The sequence below is a fragment of the Dioscorea cayenensis genome, unplaced genomic scaffold (assembly GCF_009730915.1).
Source record: "Dioscorea cayenensis subsp. rotundata cultivar TDr96_F1 unplaced genomic scaffold, TDr96_F1_v2_PseudoChromosome.rev07_lg8_w22 25.fasta BLBR01001060.1, whole genome shotgun sequence".
NCBI lineage: Eukaryota > Viridiplantae > Streptophyta > Magnoliopsida > Dioscoreales > Dioscoreaceae > Dioscorea > Dioscorea cayenensis.
Window position 1 is genome coordinate 95195 of NW_024087451.1, and position 20743 is coordinate 115937.

The window sequence follows — 20743 nt, forward strand, 5'->3', positions numbered from 1 at the left end:
ACGCCCTTTTCTTTTTCTTTTGATTTTTTTATTTATTTATTATTTTTCCAATGATTTTTCCTTCTTTTCCTTCAAATCTGATTTTTTTATTTCATTTATTTTATTTATTATTTTATTATTATTATTATTATTTTTTTAAATTCTGAATTTTTTATTCTTCTTTTTAATTAATTAATTAAATCAAAAATTCGGATTTTTATTATTTTTATTATTTTTTTATTTTTTTCACTTTTTGGAATTTTTTTCCTCTTCTTTCTGAAATTTTTTTCCTTTCCTTGAATTTTTCGACTCAAAAATTAAACTTTGTGTTTTTATTTGACTCAAAGTCAAACTTTGTAATTTCACACTTTTTACTTGACTCAACGTCCAAATTTTGACTCAAAGTCAAACGCTTGGGGTATTACTGGCCAACCATGGTCGGAGATTGCATTAATTATGCTAGAAAATGTCATCTATGTCAGATACATGGAGATTTTATTCATCAACAATCCCACAAATTCTGGCATGCCCGGTGGGACCCGCACCTTTTTTTTGAAAGTTTTTTTTAATCTTATTTTTTTATTTTTATTTTTAACAAATTATGCATGCTATTACGTGCATCTCTTTTTAGGATGAGATTTGGTTTTTCTTTTTTTATTTATTTATTTGCATGCTTTTCTCATTTTTTTGTTATTATTTTTATATATATATATATATATATATATATATATATATTTTTAAATTTACTTAACTCAATTTGCCTTTGGGATGTGTGTTCAAGCGCTTCAAGATTTGTACTTTCTCAAATCGCCTCAAGATCCGTTCTCAGGGGCAATCTTGTAAATTTTGCATTCATGCCTCGAGATATGTTCTCAAGGGTAATTTTTGTAATTTGCATTTTGTATTTAACTTGGAATTTGCATTCTAGTCCAAAACAATCAAATAATCAATTAAGATTAAGATTAGGACATTTAAATTTTAATTCTAAATATATCTATGGTTAGGATATATTAGAATTTAAATTAAATTGGAATTTGGTTTCCATTAGGACATTGAGTTTTATTAGGACATGCATTATATTATTTACATATAACATAGACAAGTCAAAATTAAAGGGTATCATGAGGCCACATAGAAATAGGGCACTTCGGAGTTGAGATTTCTTCTCCCGTGATCCTTCAGAGCGAGTTAGCATAGGATTCCATGCATAATGGAATCATAAGGGGTAGCTTCAGGAAGATATTATGATTTTACTTCGTATAGGATTAGGGCAAATGCTTTGAGAGAAGATTTGTCTATCTTTCAAATGTATGCTTTTGCTAGAAAGAGTTCATAGAGTATATTGTGGTCATGGGGTAATCTGTATCAGTGCTGTATGGGAACAGTCTCTATTCACCTTTAGAAAGGAGATAATATATTTTAGGAACTCTCTCAGTTCAACTAGATTGCAAGAGTTTATGCAACCATTGTCCATGACCTAACAAACCCTAGGGGAAGTTTATGTCTATACACCCTTTTTTTATGTTTATTTCTTTATTTTCTATCTGTGGTTTTGATTCTTAGTTTTTTTTTACTTTGCATTTACACTCCACTACTTTGATTAGATTAATTATCTGATTTAGAATTAGTACTAGTATTCTCTAATTCCCTGTAGATCAGAAACTTTGCTTCACAATACTCTATATACTTGAACGGCACGTGCACTTGCATATAGTAGGTGACTACAATCCCTATCAACCAAGACGCGAGTTCACTGGCCTTTTAAAGCATCTAAAACTAAGGAATGACCTCCATTTCCATTTGAATAGCGACAATCATTAGCTTGTAAGGGTCTAAGATGTCGTAGAAAATGAAGAATTGCTCTTCTCGGAAAATCCACAAAGGAGAGTCTATCCCATCAAATCTCAAAATTTCCAACTGAACCGACCGTGACAACACCTAGGTTATTGCTCAGTTCTCAAAAGGGAGATAGGTTTCCAAAAATCTTCACAATGTTTGCTGCCCATCCTTTGGTTATAGTTGAGCATGTTGGATCTCATTGTATCAGGTGATGGTGGACAGGGAGTGTTTGAGCATCTTAATGTGTTCATTTTGTTAATTTCTGGCTGTCAAAATGGTGTCTAGTTTTGCAATCAGATCCTTGAGGTAAGTGCTTTCCACCATAGTTAGTAAGATCAATGAAAACACCAATTGTAATAGGATTAAGGGGGCCTCGGGGTGAACAAAGTACATGGAGCTTTGAACTTGAGAAGTAAAACAGTGCACTAACAAAGTCCGCAGGCTTACAATATAAGAAGAAATACCTCAAAAAGGATAATAGAACTCTAGTTCAGGCTATTCATTAACTTAATACCATGGAATAGAGTGAAACCAATGACATATAACATAACATAAGTTCCAAAACAAGATACAAGCTCAAAAGGAATAAAAAATCATGAGGACCTTCACTAAATAAAATCCCTAGTTGACCACGAGATCTTTCTCTAGAAATAACTCCACTTCTATCTCACAACCAGGCTACAACATCATCAAAAATGCCATGACCCCCACCTCCCTCCTCATTACTTCCATACCTTCCTTTATAGTAAATATCCTTAAGCCATGATGAAATCTTCGTATGCACTGGGAAGTCTCTTGTTTCTTTTGATCACATGGTTCTTGTGATTGGTTGCACTTTCATCTAACACCTTCAGCCTCATTAAGTGTTCTTCCTAGATTACCTCTTTACTTCTCTTCTACGATTGGGGATCTGTCCTCAAAGATGATCCTTCCATTAAATGTTCTTTTGACTTGCCAATGAGTCCACTTAGCGAGCCTTTTTCTATCTTTGTTACTACTTCATTGTCACGATTAACCTTGGACTAGTCAACCTACCCAGATTTCTTTTACACTCTGTAAGGAAACGTAACACCATCACCCATGGTTATCTCTCAATATCCGCTTTAAATGAAAGCCGATGGTCTCTCTCTCTCTCTCTCTCTCTCTTTCTCTCTCGCCATCTACCTTAGAGATTGTTGTGTATTTGAAGACCAAAGCCGTTGAAGCTCTAGACACCTAGTATTCATGGTAGTGTTCTTCCAATTTTCTATCCTCCAAGTGTTATTCTTGTTCTCTATCATATTTGCATCTTTGTTCATGATTTTGATTTTTGGTTAGTATTTTTCCATTCTAAATGCATTGGTTTTAAGGTTTGGTTTGGTCTTTTCTTGCAGACCTTGCTAAATGGAAGAATATATTAATATATAGAAATCCTTGGCATCTTTTCATTTTCCTTTTCATGATATTAGCTAGGTGGTCTACATATATAACCCCTGATCATGTTATACTTATATCTAAAATCTTGTGTTATTTGTAGTTCAAGGTGTTACCTGGTATAGTTTTGATATTGTAATCCCACCATAGGTACATTTGAAATCATTGTGGCAGATAATGCTTTGTTAGTGATCATTTAATGTTTAAGTAAACCTTTTCCATTTTCCATGCCATCAATTAGTTGTTGTGTCTAGTTTCAATCTTGTGCTTTTTGCTTGTGGCAAGCAATTTGGATTTCCATGTTTTGTCTCTTTTTGCTTGCCTATGTGTATTGCACGCCATATGTGTGTAGAAATCACTGCCCCTATTGTCAACAACATTATGATTCTAACCCAATACTTTCAACAGTTCTTTGAAAGTTTGCATCAAGTTCTTGCACTTTTAATTACTCTCCAACTCAACCATTGTCTTTTTTGTCCTCTTCAAAGGAAAATAGTTGCTATGCTTAATTATATACAATTTAAATTCCTTTGCTTTTTCAAGCTTCTTCAACTATGGATTTCACTAGGTTGAATAATTCCGCCAGTAGCAAAGCTACAATACCACTTAAGAGCTACAGTATTGGGCTGCAACTGTAATAGTATTAAGCTAAGGAAGACAAGTTATGACATTCTATCTCTCTTATACAAATTTCATTAAAAAAAAAACTAAAATCAAAGCTCTGATACCAATCTAATTGTCACGCCCCGACCCACGGTCAAGCACACAACAACCGCCGCAATACTTTGATATAGGGGCACAAGTCCTCCTAACCCCGAAGCACTGCAAGGCTACTTGATATCTTGTTCTCAAAATAATCTCCAGTGTACTTAAAAGTATTTTACAACTTAATATTGTATAATAATATAAAAGAAATAAAAAATTTTCAAAAAAATTATAAGAAAATGACAACCTTAGTGGGCCCATCCTAGTACTGGGTGAATGCCACTGGTCTCAAGCACAATAACCTTAGAGTCCAGCACCTGGAGAGATAGAAGAAGAGATGCTTGGTAACTTGGTTACTTAATGAGTGGGGCGAAAACAAGTGGAAAACTCATAAATGCCTTCAAATACAAAAGAGGGTTATTCATACCTTTCCAAAATGTCAAATAATTACAATATACAAGTATGAACATGGTAAGTAAGGGTAAGGCATAATGCAAAGTGCATGTATGAATATACACATAAGTTTCTAATGCAAAACTTTACAAACACTTGTTAATATTGACGTAGAAAACATAGCTCAAATATAAACTTGTAGATACCATCCCAAAATAAAACATAACATAATTTCCCAGTAAAGATATAAAGCTCAAAACTATATACATATATAGCAAATAGAGTTCAAGGCCTATGTAGAAAATTTAATCTTTGGGCCAGCTAACAAAATCATCTCTGAATTTAGCCTTGACAGCGACTAAGTTAGGAATCGCCAAAGTTATTTCTTTTCAGTGTAACAAAATAATTGCCTTTGTTCACGTTGGCCTCTGAGATCCTATGCGGTGGCCACTGTGTCTCAGAATTTTGTGTGGGATCTTCCACTACCCTCTCAAGCTCTCTACGCGGCTCTTGAAGGGGATAAATAACTGGTCATCCATGCCACCTCTTTGTAGGATGGACCATGGGGACCACTACTACAGTGGTAGGGCCGTATCCTGCATTACCCAAGATAGCATGTAATCAAAATATCAACGATATTGCGTAGCATGAGAAGTATACTTATTCATTTGACCGAGTACTTTTGCAATCTCAAGAATGCCAAAGGATGTGCATTTAATTCTTTCAGCTATTTAAATAACACTTTAGGCCAACTCCTAAATCAAATTACATAGTTCAATGCTTTGAAAGCTTTTCCATATACCATATATATATATGTATATGTATATGTATATGTATATTGATGACGGAAGAAACAAGAGACTTTCATAGTATAAATCCAATAACATTCCATTTGAGCCACAAAAATGCTTCAAGTGTTTGAACAAGATTAAAACATGTCATGAATAATTTAGTATAGAAATCAACAAAGTGATACCTTGCACGAACAAAATACACATGTTACACAAACAAAATGACCAATTGGAGTAGATCCATCCTTATATAACAATATAAGCATATTTAAGCTAAAACATCACAAATGCTATAACAAAATCCAATCACAATAAACAACCTACATTTAACCTCGATGCCAAGATCATAAACACTGACATACAAGTTATGATTTAAATGTCATATCCCAATTATGCCCTCTCTTTATGAGCTATTCAAATACTCAATGACTTCTTACTTAAATTAAAATGGAAACATTGCCACCTCACATGCTTGAAAGGATTATAACCAGAGGAACATAGGCAAGCTTCAACTTAAGCCACTCTTATAGACCTTCATACTCATATTTCACTTCTAACTAAAACCAACATGGTAATCCATCACTATTAAATTTCCAAATGCATGACATCAATATTAAACTTTAATGCACATCAAAACTCAAGTAACCCCAAGGTCCCTCATAAACACAATCATCCAAAACCACCTATAAAAATTCACTAAATATCTTCTCTTACCAAGATCTTTGATATCTTTTATTAATAATCAAGCAAACATCTCCGCACTAAAGGAAATTTATCTTCAAGTATAAATAATCCATAGCATCATCTATAATCTATAATTTAACTTTCCGTAGCTTTAACTCTATAGATTCGCACAACAAAACTCAATACTAACTTATCCTAACACCATTAAAGTTAGCCCAATCCAAAATTTTACCATGGAACATGAATTGAAGAAATCCAATAAGTGCCGCAGTACTATATATGCAGGTTGTATGGTGCCCACATGGCTCCCAGACAACTCCATGCTGGTTGTATGGTGCTCACATGTCTTCTAGCCAACCCCATGCGGTTTCTAAGTTCTCGCAAGCACCCCGATTTCACCATATGCACCCATAAATGATCTCGAAAACTTCCATGGAGGATTTAACCAAGCCAAATAAATAAAAGTTCTATAAAAAATTTTATAAAATCATTGAATTCAAAGAGATATACATCACAACATCATTAGCTTTTCTCAATACTTATAACTTAACCAACTTCCTTTGCTCATTCTACTAAATTTAACCATGAACACTCATGCACCTATATCCCTCAATAACCCATTAATTTACTCTAAAAACATACATTCCCCAATGCTACCACACACATTCCCCTCTTCTACTCTCATAAGCTAGTTCACAAAATCACAAATACATCCATATACTTCCCTTCCCTAACTCCTTTCTATAAACATAATTTTAAGCAACTCCCCCACATGTGGAGTTTGCCAACATATGCAAGGTACCCAAGCTCAAACATCCAATATTTAGGTTTACCTTACCATTACGGCATCATCATTAACATTTCAAATATCCTAGTCATCGTCAACATCAACATTTCCATCACCTTCTTCTCTAATTTACACAACCATTCTAGTTCCTCTAATCACACCTCCACTCTATTAACAAAATCACTTGTACTATCATTTCTCACAACCATGTGATCATTGAGTACATTTAATCTTCAAAAGCATTTTATCAAACACCTTGCATACATCAACCAAATCCCCACACATGAATTCTAGCATAACCCATGAATATGACCCATTTTACAAGGTGTTTGATAAAATTCATGTTCTCAAACTTCAAAGTTTTGGATGTATGACCCATTTTTCCTCAACCCAAATCAACCATTCACCCTATCTAGTACATAAGATCTATATACTTCTCTTGAATAAAACATGGTAAGCCTCCCTCCCAAAGGTCATTAATTTTTCAAAACTACAAACAACAAATACAAAATTCATTTTACAACCCAAAGTAGGTTTTGATGAATAAGATGTTGATGAGCCGACATACATCCAAAACTTTGAAGTTTGAGAACATATCATCAAATATAGTAGTATAACCCTTCAAAATACACATATTATGATAATGTTACCTAACAAGCGCAAGAATTTCACACAATCAAATTAAGTCATCACCAAATCAAACAAATTCATTGTATAAGAATTTGAAGAGGTTAAGAGGGAATGGTTAACCCACTCACCTTGCTTCTGCTCCTCCTACTTACTTTTATAGATCTAGTGGAAACAAGAGAGAAAATATTAAAACAACAAAACCTAATCTTATCTAGGGTTAAGATCAAGGAGATAACTTAAATTTAAGAAAAATCAAAGGATTTCTTACCTTTAACCACAAAAGGAAGAAGATGAATAGAGAAAAGACTGGGGTTCGCAGTTCAAGAATCAAGGTGGAATTGGAAGAGAAAGGGTTGAAGTTTCAAAGGAATTCTCGGGTTACTACAGTGTCATACCACATACAATCTACAGTGCTAGGCTACAACTGCAACAGTATTGGGCTAAGGAGGACAGGCTATGACAAATATCTTGGGTTATGTGTAGGCAATATAGTTTGAGGAAAAGTTTAGTATTGCAGAAGGACCTCTTCATGCGGCTTTGGATTGGTGTTTGATTTGGGTTCGGAGTCCTGACAAGTAGCATGTAATTTAACTTGAATTTTTGTATTTTTGAAAGGATTTTTGAAAAATTATGCGTGATTATTCACTTATTATTATCGGCCTAATTCTATGAGAAAATAATTAGACTTTTAAGTATCTATTTATTATTAATTACTGTTATTATTGTCTTTAAGAATTTAATGATTTATTTCAAATTGTTATATCTTATTAATCATTCATTTCATTATTATTTATTTATTTATTTGCTATTGTGGTTCGTTTATTCGTTTATAAAATTCTTATATATTCAACTTATTATTATAATTTTCTTCTTAATTACTTAGTATTTTTTTTAGTTTTATCCTTTGCCTATTTATTAATTTAGTGTTTATACAATTATTTGCTTACCTATATTAGTTAAAAAATATTTATTTTGAAAATATTTGCTTATCTCCTTTAGAGTGGGATTATGAAATTTTGTATTTGTACTTGTTTGAATATGAGATTTGTTTGAATATTTTTGTGAGCCATGCTCAACTATGTAAATGGGGTCAAACATTGACCTTGTTGACAAGAATTTTTAGAAAATAAAACTTCAGTTTCACACTGATCCATTGGTGAAATAATAACGGCTTCTGTTATTCAATCTCGGGTCACCCAAAAAAAAAAATAAATGACTTTTGTTATTCAGTCTTGGGCCATTGAGGATAAATAAATGACCCCTGGGTAACCAAGAATAAATAAATAACCATGATATTATAGTAAATTTGAAGACATACTTTTATTTTAGAAATTTGTTAAATTTTGGTTTGCATTTTTGGAATATGGTGATATTTTGGTTTAGTATATTTTGAAAATGGTTATACTTTGAAACTATATCTCTGGTGTGTTTCTTGGCTTTGGATTTGGGTGATAATTAATTAATTACTAGAAAGTTTCTAAAAAAGGATATTGTCAACTTTCTTATAATATCCTCTCTTGCTATATATAGCGAGGCACTTTTTTACTCACCAATGAATCTTCACATATTAATTGGGTGCTAATTAATTAATTACTAGAAAGTTTCTAAAAATGATATTGTCAACTTTCTTATAGTGTCCTTAGATTCTTTTTTCTTATCATTTTCTTTTTTATAATATTAATTTCATACTATCTAATGGTTTACTTGTAAAATTAAAAAAATTAAACACAATTCCAAAAAAATGCTAAAAAAAGACTAAATTAAGTAAAATCATACAAAAACTATACATAAGGATAAACCAGTAACTTGGTTTAAGCACTATCTATTCTATGAGTAAAAATTCTTCCATGAGTAAAAATTCTAAAAAGGAGAGACCTAAAAAATAAATTAAAAATATAATTACCTATATAAAAGTTTGTAACTTTTTAGGGACTTTCTGGTAAATTAGCCCATTATCTATCCATATATAACACATAATGAGCCATAAGGGATAAACATTGTGAGGGAGGGATGGATTAGGTTTTAGGATCTTTGATTTTGGTGTGCACTGTGAGTTTATGGTGGTACTCTTGTGTATGGTGGAACAAGAAGAAAAAGATGGAGATGATGCTGATGTCTGCAAGAGTGAATAATAATGGAAACAAAGGAAGGATTCCAAATGGGAGTTTGGGATGGCCTTTGATTGGAGAGACTCTTGAGTTCATTGCTTGCGATTGTTCCTCTAACCCTTTGAAATTCATGCACAACCATTCTGCTTTGTAAGATTACTCTTTCTTTCATTATCTTCTCTCTTTCATAGGATTTTGGGGTTTAGGGTTTGAATGAGAAGAAGGTTTTGCTTTTTATGAGGTTTACTAGTAAGAGGTTTCATTGGTTTTTTATTAATTTTGTGTTTGGTTTTCATTTTGTGGTTTAGCGTTGATGGTTTGAATCAAAATAAGAGTTTTTTTATTTACTTTGTGAGGATGTTTAGTGTTAAGAGTTGAAGTGTCATAAAAAATGTAGGATCGAATAGAGCAGCACTACAACAAAAGAAATGAAAAATAATTCTAAAAAATAAGCACACAGATATTACGTGAAAACCTGCTAAATAATTAGGGTAAAAACCACGGGCAAGCATTGCAGAATTTACTAAATGGGAAAACTTTAGGAGTTATAAACTCTCTCTAATAATAAAGAGAAAACCACTACTCTCTCTTATACTAGGTGAAATACCAACTCTCAAAAAATATTTTTTACTCCCACTCGTCTATTTTCTCTCCCACTTCTTCACTCTCACACTCTCATTCACTCAATAAGATGTGATGAACGAGCTTTAACCATTGCCTTTTGATAGGTAATTCTTTCACCAACCCCTGCGCCACTTTTGACATTTTTACAACTTTTAATTTTTTTATCATGTTATGGCTGATGGTTTTGTGAGAGGAGTTGGTGAGCCAATGTTTTGTGGTATTGATTTTTACTTGACAATTTCTCCCACTTGAAGATTTGATTGAGAATCAATCACATCTTCACACCATTTGTCTATCTTACCACTCAATATTACTTACATCTCATCATGCACTACAAGAGAATTGACACCATATGAATTTATCAATATTGATTGCTTTTTGTCATGAAGTCTACTAAGTTGTCCTTGGTATGAATCTTACGCATGTGCACTATTCATTCTTCTAATTCTCATGAGATGAAGTGGTACTAAACTCTAATATGTTTTTCTTTGAATGAAATGTCGGATTCCTAAGATGCAAAGCACTCTAGTTATCACAATATAGAGTAATGTTCTCTTGTTTGTGCTCGAGTTCTTCCAACACCATCTTCATCCACACTACTTCTTTACTAGCTTGTGTAAATACCAAATGCTCTACTTCTGTCTTTAACATAGCCATGACTGACTACAGTTTGAAACCTAGCTTACAACTCCTCCTGCTAGTGCGAACACATATCATATAGTGGATTTGTTTCTATCAAGATCACCTGTATAATCTACATCAGCACATCCACTGACATTAAACTCTAATCCTCCATGACATAATGCAATATTTGAGGTTCCATTTTCATATTTAAGAATTCTCTTGACAACATTCTAATGCTCTCGACCAGGATTCGCCACGTATCGACTTACCAGTCTCACTGCATGTGCAATGTCTAGTCTTGTGCAAATCATGGTGAACACTAGACTTCCCACTGTTGATACATACGGTACTCAAGACATCTCCATCTTCTCTTCTTCACTGCTAGGACATATGCTTGAGGCTAACTTGAAATTAACAAAAAGTGGGGTAGAAATTGGCTTACAGTCTTACATGTTGGAATGCCACAAGATCATTTTCAGATAATTCTTCCGAGAAAGTCAAATCTTTCTATTATTTCTATCTCAGTGAATTTGCATCCCTAGAATCTTGTTTGCATGTCTTAAGTACTTCATTTCAAACTCCCTAGCCAACTGTGCCTTTAACTTTTTGATTTGATCTTTGTTGGGGCCTACTACTAACATGTCGTCAACATACAACAATAACAAGATAAAATATTCATCTTCAAACCTCTTGATATATGTACAAGGGTCTAAATTGAGTATGTTGTATCCAAGGCTTATGTTGAAGGAATCAAATCTCTTGTACCAACATCTTGGTGCCTGTTTTAGACCGTAAAAAGATTTGTTCAACCTACCAACCAAATTCTCCTTACCTTTTTCTTCAAATCCTCCTAGTTGGAGCATATAAATCTTTTTTTCAAGATCTTCATAAAGAAATGCAGTTTTGACATCTAACTGGTCAAGTTGCAAGTCAAATGTAGCACACATCACCAGGACTCCTCGGACTATTGTGAGTCGAACTACAAGTGAAAATATTTTGTTAAAGTTAATTCCTTCCTTCTGAACATATCCTTTCACTACTAATCTAGCATGATAAAGGCCTACTTGATCATCACTATTATGCTTGAACTTGTAGACCCATTTGTTACCAATAGGATTTTACCCTTATAGTGTGACACCAGTTCCCATGTCCTATTTTTATGAAGAGCTTCAATTTCTTCTTGCAGTGTTTCCATCCACTAAGATACATGTGGATTGTTCAGTGCTTCTTGAAAAGTTGATGGCTCTCCATCATAAGTTAGAAAACAGTATGCAATGGTACCTTCCAAATATAATCAGAATGTCAACTTCGTGTCTTTATTGTACGAGTTAATCGTCGAACTCGAAACTTCGTGATTCACCTAGCTTTTTGTACCTCATGCTCCGGTGTAGCTCCGACTCTTTTTCTACTTGTACCATTGAGCCTCCTGCGTTTTCTTTTTGAAGTGCTTTCACCATCTCGCTTTGATCTTGTTCTTTGTTTTCTATGAAAATAACATCCCCTCATCGATTACAACCTTGTGGGCGTGGGATTCCACAGACAGATACCCTTAACTTCATCGGCACTTAACCTAAGAGCATACATTTTTGAATTTAGGATCTCGCCTTTGTGGTTTCTTGGGTATTGTACATTACATACATAGGACTTCCAAATATATGAAGGTTTGAATAGTCAACTGAATTACCAGTCCACAACATCTCAATTACAATTGATGGAGCTCAATCCACCACATAACAGGCATTGTTGATTAATCCTTCTGCCCAAAACTTCTTGTCTAAGCTTGCAGCTTCCATCATTGCTCTGGTTCTTTCTAAGAGAGTCCTATTCATCCGTTGTGCCACTACATTTTGTGGAGAAGTGTAGGCTGTAGTGAACTTCCTTTTAATGCCTTCTTGCTTTCAGAATTCATCAAATTCTTTGCCTGTGTATTCTCCTCCATTATCTGTCCTTAAGCACATGATCTTCTCACTAGATTCAAGTTCCACCCACATTTTGTAAAATTTGTAGACTTGAAATACATCTACCTTCTTCTTGATAGGATACACCCAACATCTCCTGGAATAGGTTTCAATAAATGGTATAAAGTAATTTGCTCCTCCCAGTGGTATAACTGATGCTTGCCACACATCAGAGTGAACCAATTCTAGAATTGCTTTGCTTCTAGAATTAGATGTATTGAACTTCAGTCGATGCTTCTTGCTCACAATACAATGCTCATAAAAGGGTAGTGTTACCTTCGTGAGAACTTGAAGTTGATTTCTCTCTGCAAGAATCTTTATTCTTTGCTCCAACATATGTCTGAGTTTTCTGTGTTGTGCCATTGTGAATCTTTCACTTAGACTACTTGTGGTAACCGAGGCTTCTCCTTCTTGCAAAGTTTCTCCTTTTAGTATGTATAAAGTTTCTCCCTTCATAATCTTGTTCTGGACTTCAATTTTGCAACCAAGATCATCAAGTTTCCATATAGACAATAAATTCTTCTTCAGACCCTCCACATGTCAAACTTATTGAATGGTGCGAACCGTGCCATCATACATCTTCAGTTTGATGGTGGCAATACCAACAATTTTCAGGGCTTGATCATTACAGTTGTACACAGATCCCCCAAAGATAGGTTTATAACAATGGAACCATTCTCTTCGAGATGTCATTTGAAACATGGTTGATGAATCAAGAAGCCACACATCAGCAAATCTTTTCCATGTTGTCATTGCTGCTTCACACACCATGGCATCTCCATCATCTAAAATGTTTGCAACATTTCCTTGAGGATTGGAATCTTTCTTATTTATACTCCAATAATCCTTCTTCAAGTAACCCTTCTGTCACGATAGGTAGCACTTGAAAGTCTTCTTACTCCTTGACTTTGATCGCCCATGATTGTAGCTCGTGACCGAGGCCACGCTCTGCTGATCTTCCTCTCATCACCCTAGCCAAGGCCTCCCGATTGTTCAAGTGCTTCATCATTGTGACATCACGAAAGTATAGCTTCCTCTTAAAAACCCTTGTTATGGAGTGACTTGACCTCGTACTAAACTTAGTGATCGGGTAATCTCATATCTCCTTCACCGCCTTCTTTCCTCTGTTATACTTGGTAGAACTCCATCAGCAAGCTCCAGATGAAGATTGGCAATAGCGTTCCCATCCATCTCATTCCACTTGTCATCTTTGACCTCAACTGACCTTTCACAAATGGCCGCTAAATAATTATCCTTCCTCGGGTTGCCTTTTATCTTGACTTCTACAATGAGAAATTACTCCCATTTGAATTTTTCAATCTTGTATGTTTGACGCTCATTGTTTCTATTACAAATTCTCTTCAAAAGCGATGAATCGATTCTTTCAATGGGATGAATAATAGTCTAACTTATTTTCTGATGTTGATGATCCACTTATAGTGGCAGCCACAAAACATATGATAAGTAGATATACACATCCAAATCTAGTTCTGAAACCACTTGTTATAAAAATGTAGGATCAAATAAAGCAGGATCACAACAAAGCAAAATAAGAAAAAAATCCTAAAAAAATAAATGACACACAAATATTGCATGGAAAGCCACTAAAAATTAGGGTTAAAACCACGAGCAATTATAAAAAAAATTACTAAGTAGAAAAATTTTAGGAGTTACAAAAAGAAAACCACTATTCTTTCTTATACTAGGAGAAATATCAACTTTTTAAAAAAAAAATATTACTCTCACTTTTTCACTCTCACACTCATTCACTTAGGCTGTGATGAATGAGCTTCCACCATTGCCTTTTTATAGGCAATTCTTTCACCAACCTCAGTCTCCATTTCTTGGCATTTTTACAACTTCTAATTTTTTTTTAATCATGTTAAGGCTAATGGTTTTGTGAGAGGAGTTGGTGAGCCAATGGTGGTATAGTTTTTGACTAACATGAAGGTTTCTTATGATGATGTTTATTGTTAAGAGTTTCTCATTCTGTGTTTGTTTTGTTGAATCATTTTTCGTCATAATTTTCGAAATGGATTTGATGATGTTTTCATTCTTAGTTGGGAAGAAATGTTTTGTTCGATTCTAATTTGGTTTGAATCTTTTTTTTCTTCAAAAATATATTTTATTTTTTATTTATATTTTCCTACAAAATTAGATATTGTCTATTTTGAGATCTTGTTTTGAGAACAAAACAACTATGGTAGGTTTTTCTAATTAATTCTTTCTTAGGTAATTATATTTATTGTGAACTCAAATTTTATTTCTATATCACAGGATCCTCTAATTAAGTTGATTACAGCCTATGACATTAGACAAAAAGAACCAACTTATAAGGATTATTTTTGTTTAATTACATAAATTAATCTAAAAATATTAAATCTTTCAAAAGCTTTTGCAAACCCTTTATCAATGACTATATTGTTCAATAATTTTAATTTCAATTTACAATAAGAAACTTTTTTCTAAAGGTTTTTAAAATAATTATTAATTATATTTCATATATAAAAAGATTTTCAATTAGTCTAACATACATATTTGGGTAATTATAAGAAAACCGCTTATGTGATAAACCAAAGCCAAAAAAGTACTAGGACTCGTTTTGTAATGTAGTTGACACACTTTTGTATTGCTTGCTCTTATATTGTTGTATTTATATTAATGCACTTTCTGCTTGGGCGATTTTTGGTGTCATATATAGTTAGCACATGTTAGTAGTCCTGTATCAAAGTCATCATCATTCATCAATGTCATTATTCTCATCAATGACGTTATTATCAATAAGATAACATTTAGGTTTGCCATTTAGAAACTTGTTAAGGAAAAAAGACTTAATTTTCTTAACCATTTGAGATTTTTTTTATATATATATTAATGCAAACTTCTTACATATTGATATTCTTGAACATTTTTTCCCTAAAAAAACTTTTTTTAATTTAATTTCAGATATGGAAAGGTTTTCAAGACACACATATTAGGGAGGCCAATCATAATCTCTAGTGATTCAGAGGTGAACAAGGTGGTGTTACAAAATGATGGAAGGACTTTCATACCTTTCTATATAAGGTCTATAATTGAGTTGTTAGGCAAGTCTTCAATACTCCAAATTAATGGAAATCTTCACAAGAGAGTGCATGGTCTTGTTGGTGCCTTTTTAAAGTCCTCTTCTTTGAAAGAGATCATCACAAGAGACCTTGAGAACCTCCTGCGCTTGTCTTTCATCACATGGAGTGATGCCCAACAAATTTATATGCAAAATGAAGCCAAAGAGGTACATCATTTAAATATGTATATATATATATATATATATATATATATATCTTTTTTTCTTGTGTTAGTTTTGTATCATTAAAGATTATTATTCCTTCTCTCGTATCCTAGTCTATGAGTACTCCTCTGTTTAGATTCATAAAAAATATTAGATAGATAAAAATAAAAAATAAAAAGATTTTTCTGCCCTTTGGTTAGTTAAAACAAAAACTGTCATTGAAATTTTTATCTCTAGTAGACAACTAAGTAAGATTGGCATTATGATATATACAGCATTATGATATATATAATTAGTATTGGCTTATTATCAATGTTAATAACTATTGTTAGTCAATCGAGTTCATTCAAATTTAAGTGTATTTATTTAATCTGATAAATTGGACCTCAAGATATCTCTTACAAATTTTGGACAATACAATAAAATTATCTGTTTTAACTTATTACTAACGTTACAAAGAATTAAACACATATAGATCATATCAATATATTTAACAAATGCTCTGTTTTTGACAAATGCACTAGTAGTAATAATGAAGATGCCATTTGATTATATATACGTATGCTAATTGTTTATTGTTATATTATATAATCAAATTAAAAGTTTGATTAACATTTAGTCATGAAATTATCAGATCACTTTTCAAGCATTGATTATAGTGTTGTTGGGTCTTGGCCCTGGTGAGGACTTCAAGTTGTTGGAGAAATAATTTAAAGAATTCATTAAAGGTTTAATATGTCTTCCAATTAAACTTCCTGGGACAACCTTACACACGTCTTTGAAGGTATACATAAATTCCAATGCCATTATTACTGAAACTTTTATATGAAGCTGCTCTTAAATTCCCACAAACTTGAAAATTTTTCATGCTTTAACATGTCTTAGAATTTTTTTTTTTATCTCTTTTATGGAGACTAATGTCACCATTAAACTAAATGCAAGTGCATGTGGCGATCAAATAGTATAGTGTGCAATGACTGCAAAGTTGTCAATCCCACGACAAATTAAGGAGAACTAGTACTAGCCATTCACCCTATTATCTAGCCTACAAAGCAAGCGTTGTGTTGGACTGAAGAAAGAACACTAAAATAAAGGAAACTAATCGAGGTACTAGCTAAGAAGGCAATCAAGCGTGGGGTGAAGGTGTACGGGCATAGACTTCCCCCTGGCTTAATAATGAAGTATTGGACAAGGTTGAACTGGTTAATTACAATTCGAATGAACTAAGAGGGTTCTTGAAACACATTATCTTCTTTCTCAAGACAAGCAATAACCGGTCCATACGGCTGATACCAGCTATCCTACGATCGTGCACTTAGTGAACACTTTCTAAAGATTAACATTGATTGATGGAGTAGTTAATCCTTCTCTCGAAGCAATTAACCCTAATCCTATATGAAGAGAGATCAAAATCTAGTGGTGTCAAATGGGCCGTGCCGGCCCGGGACCGGCGCATCCCGGCACGAGTTGGGCTGTGCTTGGCCTAAGCACAGTACTACAGGACCATGCCCAGGCCAGGCATGGCCCAAACCCCGGGCCGTGCTGGGCTAGGGGTTTGCAGCCCGCGGGGCAGCACGGCCCGTGGCCCGCTTCGGGCCAACATGGCCCGGCATGTCAAATGCAAGTTTTTTCTTTTTTTTTTAAAAAAAATATTTTTTGGTATATTTTTTGTTTTTTTAATCAATAAGGCTTTTAGTTCTATGTTTTTGAATTTTCTGATATTTTTTAATATTTTTTTAGCAATTTTAGGGTATTTTTTTTTTATATTTTTGAGGTTTAAATTAAAAAATATAAATATAATATAACCGGGCCGGGCCACGTGCTGGGCCGACCTTGGTGGTTGGATGGCCGTGCCGGCCAGGCACGATTTCTAGACGGGTCGTGCCGGCTTGAGCACGCATAGTGCGTGGGCCGCAGTGGCCCGGGCCGTTTGACACCACTATCAAAATCTCCTCTTCAAACTCCCTACACTTGCATTTACAATAAGAACACTAATCTTAACTCACTCGGAAGAAACATAGGGTTTGGAAATTCGACCCCGAAGTGCCCTACTTCTAGGCGGGCTCATGTCTTCCTTCAATTATAATATGCCTATACATAGTGTACCTCTCAATTGTCACTCACATATATCAAACATTAAATTCTAGTCTATCACTACAATGGACTACAAGATAATCAAAACACATAATTGAATTCAAAAATTGTAAAAATACATTATAAAAATTGATGAAAGATTAAAGGCCCACAACCAAGTCTTTTAAGAATGAACCCTAGGTTCTACCTGATGCCCAAACACCAATCCAAGGGAGACAATAAAAAGTAATAGAAGACATCAAAACTCCTTCAAGCTTCCCCATCCTAGATTGATGACAAACCATCACGAGCCACGAGTCTTCCACGAACACTATCGAGAATGCCTCTCAACGGCTTACTTGATGCCCTAAATCCTTGGTGATGCTTGGATCTTGCTTGTATTGCCCAGAGAATACCCCTGAAAGTCTTCCCTTTATTCCCTTTACTCGGCCATCAAAAGTTTCCCCTAAAAAACCTTAGTATATCCTTTTATATCTAACCCTTTATGGGCAATTTTCAAGTGTAAAAAATAGGTCATAAGATCCTTGAAATGAAAAGGTCATATGCCTTATAGGTAACTTACATCGGTAAGTACTACCTGTAAGGTCTTTTGTAAGGTCTTTTGTAAGGCCTTATAGGTAACTTATACATTTATAAAACACTTACCCAAGTCTCCATTTTTCTCCAAATCAATAGGTATATTGTTCACTTCATGAGTTGGATATAGTACTAAAAATTATGTGTGTCTTGTAGCTTGATTACAAAATCAAATTATGAGTATTTAAAATTTAATTTTGGAATGAAAGAATTAAATTTGGAAGAACTTTAATATGGATTATTTTTATTTTTTTAATATAATTAAATTCATTCTATTTGGAGTAAACTATCTTATGTCACCTTTATTTTTATTTTTTTATTTTAACTCATTGCATTTAGTAAAGCTTGGTTAATTGACCATAATATTTTGACTAAGAAAAAAAATTCTTGCAATCTAAATATAACTCTATTAAAAAATTAATATATTTTAAACCTTAAAAGATGAGCTTTTATTAGAACTCTCATAATATCAGCACAAATTGTTTGACATATATTTCATGAACATGCTTTTTTAGGCAAAGCAAAGAATAATGAAGCTCATAGAGAAGATCATTGAAGAAAAGATGATCAAGTGCAATAATGGTGATGAAAATGGTGAACTCAATGATGTGGTTGATGTGTTATTGAAACAAATGAAAGATGATGATGATGATGATGATCAAAACATCACCATTGACTTCATTTGTAGTAACATAACTGAGATGATGATACCAGGAGAGGATTCAGTGCCAATGCTCATAACACTTGCTCTTAAGTTCCTTGGTGATTCCCCTTCTTTAAATCAATTAAAGGTATGTATACACATGAGCTTTACTATTTATTTCTTTATTTTAATATTTATTAATTTGATCATTATGGTTATAGGAAGAGAATATGGAGCTCAAAATGAAGCAAAAGATATTCCGGAGAATCTTATTCTTGGAAAGATTATATGTCTTTGTCTTTCACTCAAAACGTAATCATCTTACACTGATATATATATATATATATATAGAATGTTTGATTTATAGGATTTGGAGTTTTGGATATCCAAATTAAGGAGGAAATAGAATTGATTTTAAATGTCTACATTGAATTCAAAAATTGAGATTTTGACAAAATTTTAATAATGTTGCTATTTTTTGTGTTCCAAAAATAGTATTTAATTAAATTTGTAAAAGAGTTTTGGTTGGGATGTAGGTGATTAGTGAGACTTTAAGGATGGGAAATATCATCATGGGAGCATGGAGGAAAGCTTTAACAGATGTGGAGATTAAAGGTATGTTTAATTAATTTGGTAATATATATACTCTATGCTGTAACTTGAACTTCTTTATTTATTTATTTATTTATTTATTTATTTATATATTTATTTGTAGGATATCTAATTCCTAAAGATTGGTGCATCATGGCATGCTTTTCATCAATTCATTTGGACCAAGACAACTATGAGAAACCTTTCCAATTTGACCCTTGGAGATGGCAAGTATATTTATATTAGTACATCAAAATTGAACTTAAAACTATTTCTTTTCATTTTAAATAATAAAATATAATTATATTATTAATCTTGTATTATACTATTATGATGATATACCATAAGTCCATGCATACATATGGCAATTTTATTTTTTCAAATTCTTTTAGCATTTATACACAATCACAATGTATTTTTGAGGTAAAGTAGACAATTCAAGATATTTTTCAAAAGTATTTTTTCAAATTCAAACAGAACACTTGACAATAAAAAAAAATTAGGCTTTTATCATTTGATATATATATATATATATATAATCCAGAAGATTAAGGGAAGCAATCAAGACAACTTCACACCATTTGGTGGTGGGCAAAGGTTATGCCCTGGTCAAGACCTTTCAAGATTGGAAGCAGCCATTTTTCTCCATCACTTTCTTACTACTTTCAGGTGCATATTTTTTTTTTAAATATTTTTAGTAAATATGTTTATCTTATAATTAGCTGAGAAATCAAATTTTATAATTATTTATTGCAAAAATATTAAAAAATTATAACTTGACTTGATTATATTAATTTTAAAATTACTTTACACTAGAGATTTTTTTTTAAATTTATAAAAATATCATGGTGTGTAAATATCAAATATGATAAATTTTGATATTATGTATTCGTGAATGCACAGTTGGGTGGCTGAGGACTGAGGAGGATATGATCATCACCTTTCCAACAGTGAAGATGAAGAAGAGGCTCCCAATAATACTTAAAACTTTGGTGACATCTCATGTCTAATAATATATATATATATATATATATAT

At 33.0% G+C, this 20743-nt stretch overlaps 1 protein-coding gene and 1 long non-coding RNA gene across 2 annotated transcripts; one reads left to right on the plus strand and one right to left on the minus strand.

Moving 5' to 3' along the window:
- Nucleotides 1–4341: 4341 nt before the first annotated feature.
- Nucleotides 4342–7718, minus strand: LOC120255544. The gene is made up of 3 exons (XR_005535034.1): nucleotides 7490–7718; nucleotides 7350–7383; nucleotides 4342–4925 (listed from the first exon to the last, which is right to left on the minus strand). It is a non-coding gene; the product is annotated as an uncharacterized LOC120255544 (long non-coding RNA).
- A 1524-nt stretch (nucleotides 7719–9242) lies between these two features.
- On the plus strand, nucleotides 9243–20717 carry LOC120255550 (3-epi-6-deoxocathasterone 23-monooxygenase CYP90C1-like). Its single transcript, XM_039263362.1, is given in 10 exon segments — nucleotides 9243–9479; nucleotides 15482–15806; nucleotides 16438–16587; nucleotides 18989–19264; nucleotides 19338–19364; nucleotides 19366–19428; nucleotides 19653–19731; nucleotides 19832–19938; nucleotides 20252–20379; nucleotides 20621–20717. Coding segments are annotated over 10 exon segments (1413 nt in total). The 5' UTR covers nucleotides 9243–9318.
- Nucleotides 20718–20743: the final 26 nt, after the last annotated feature.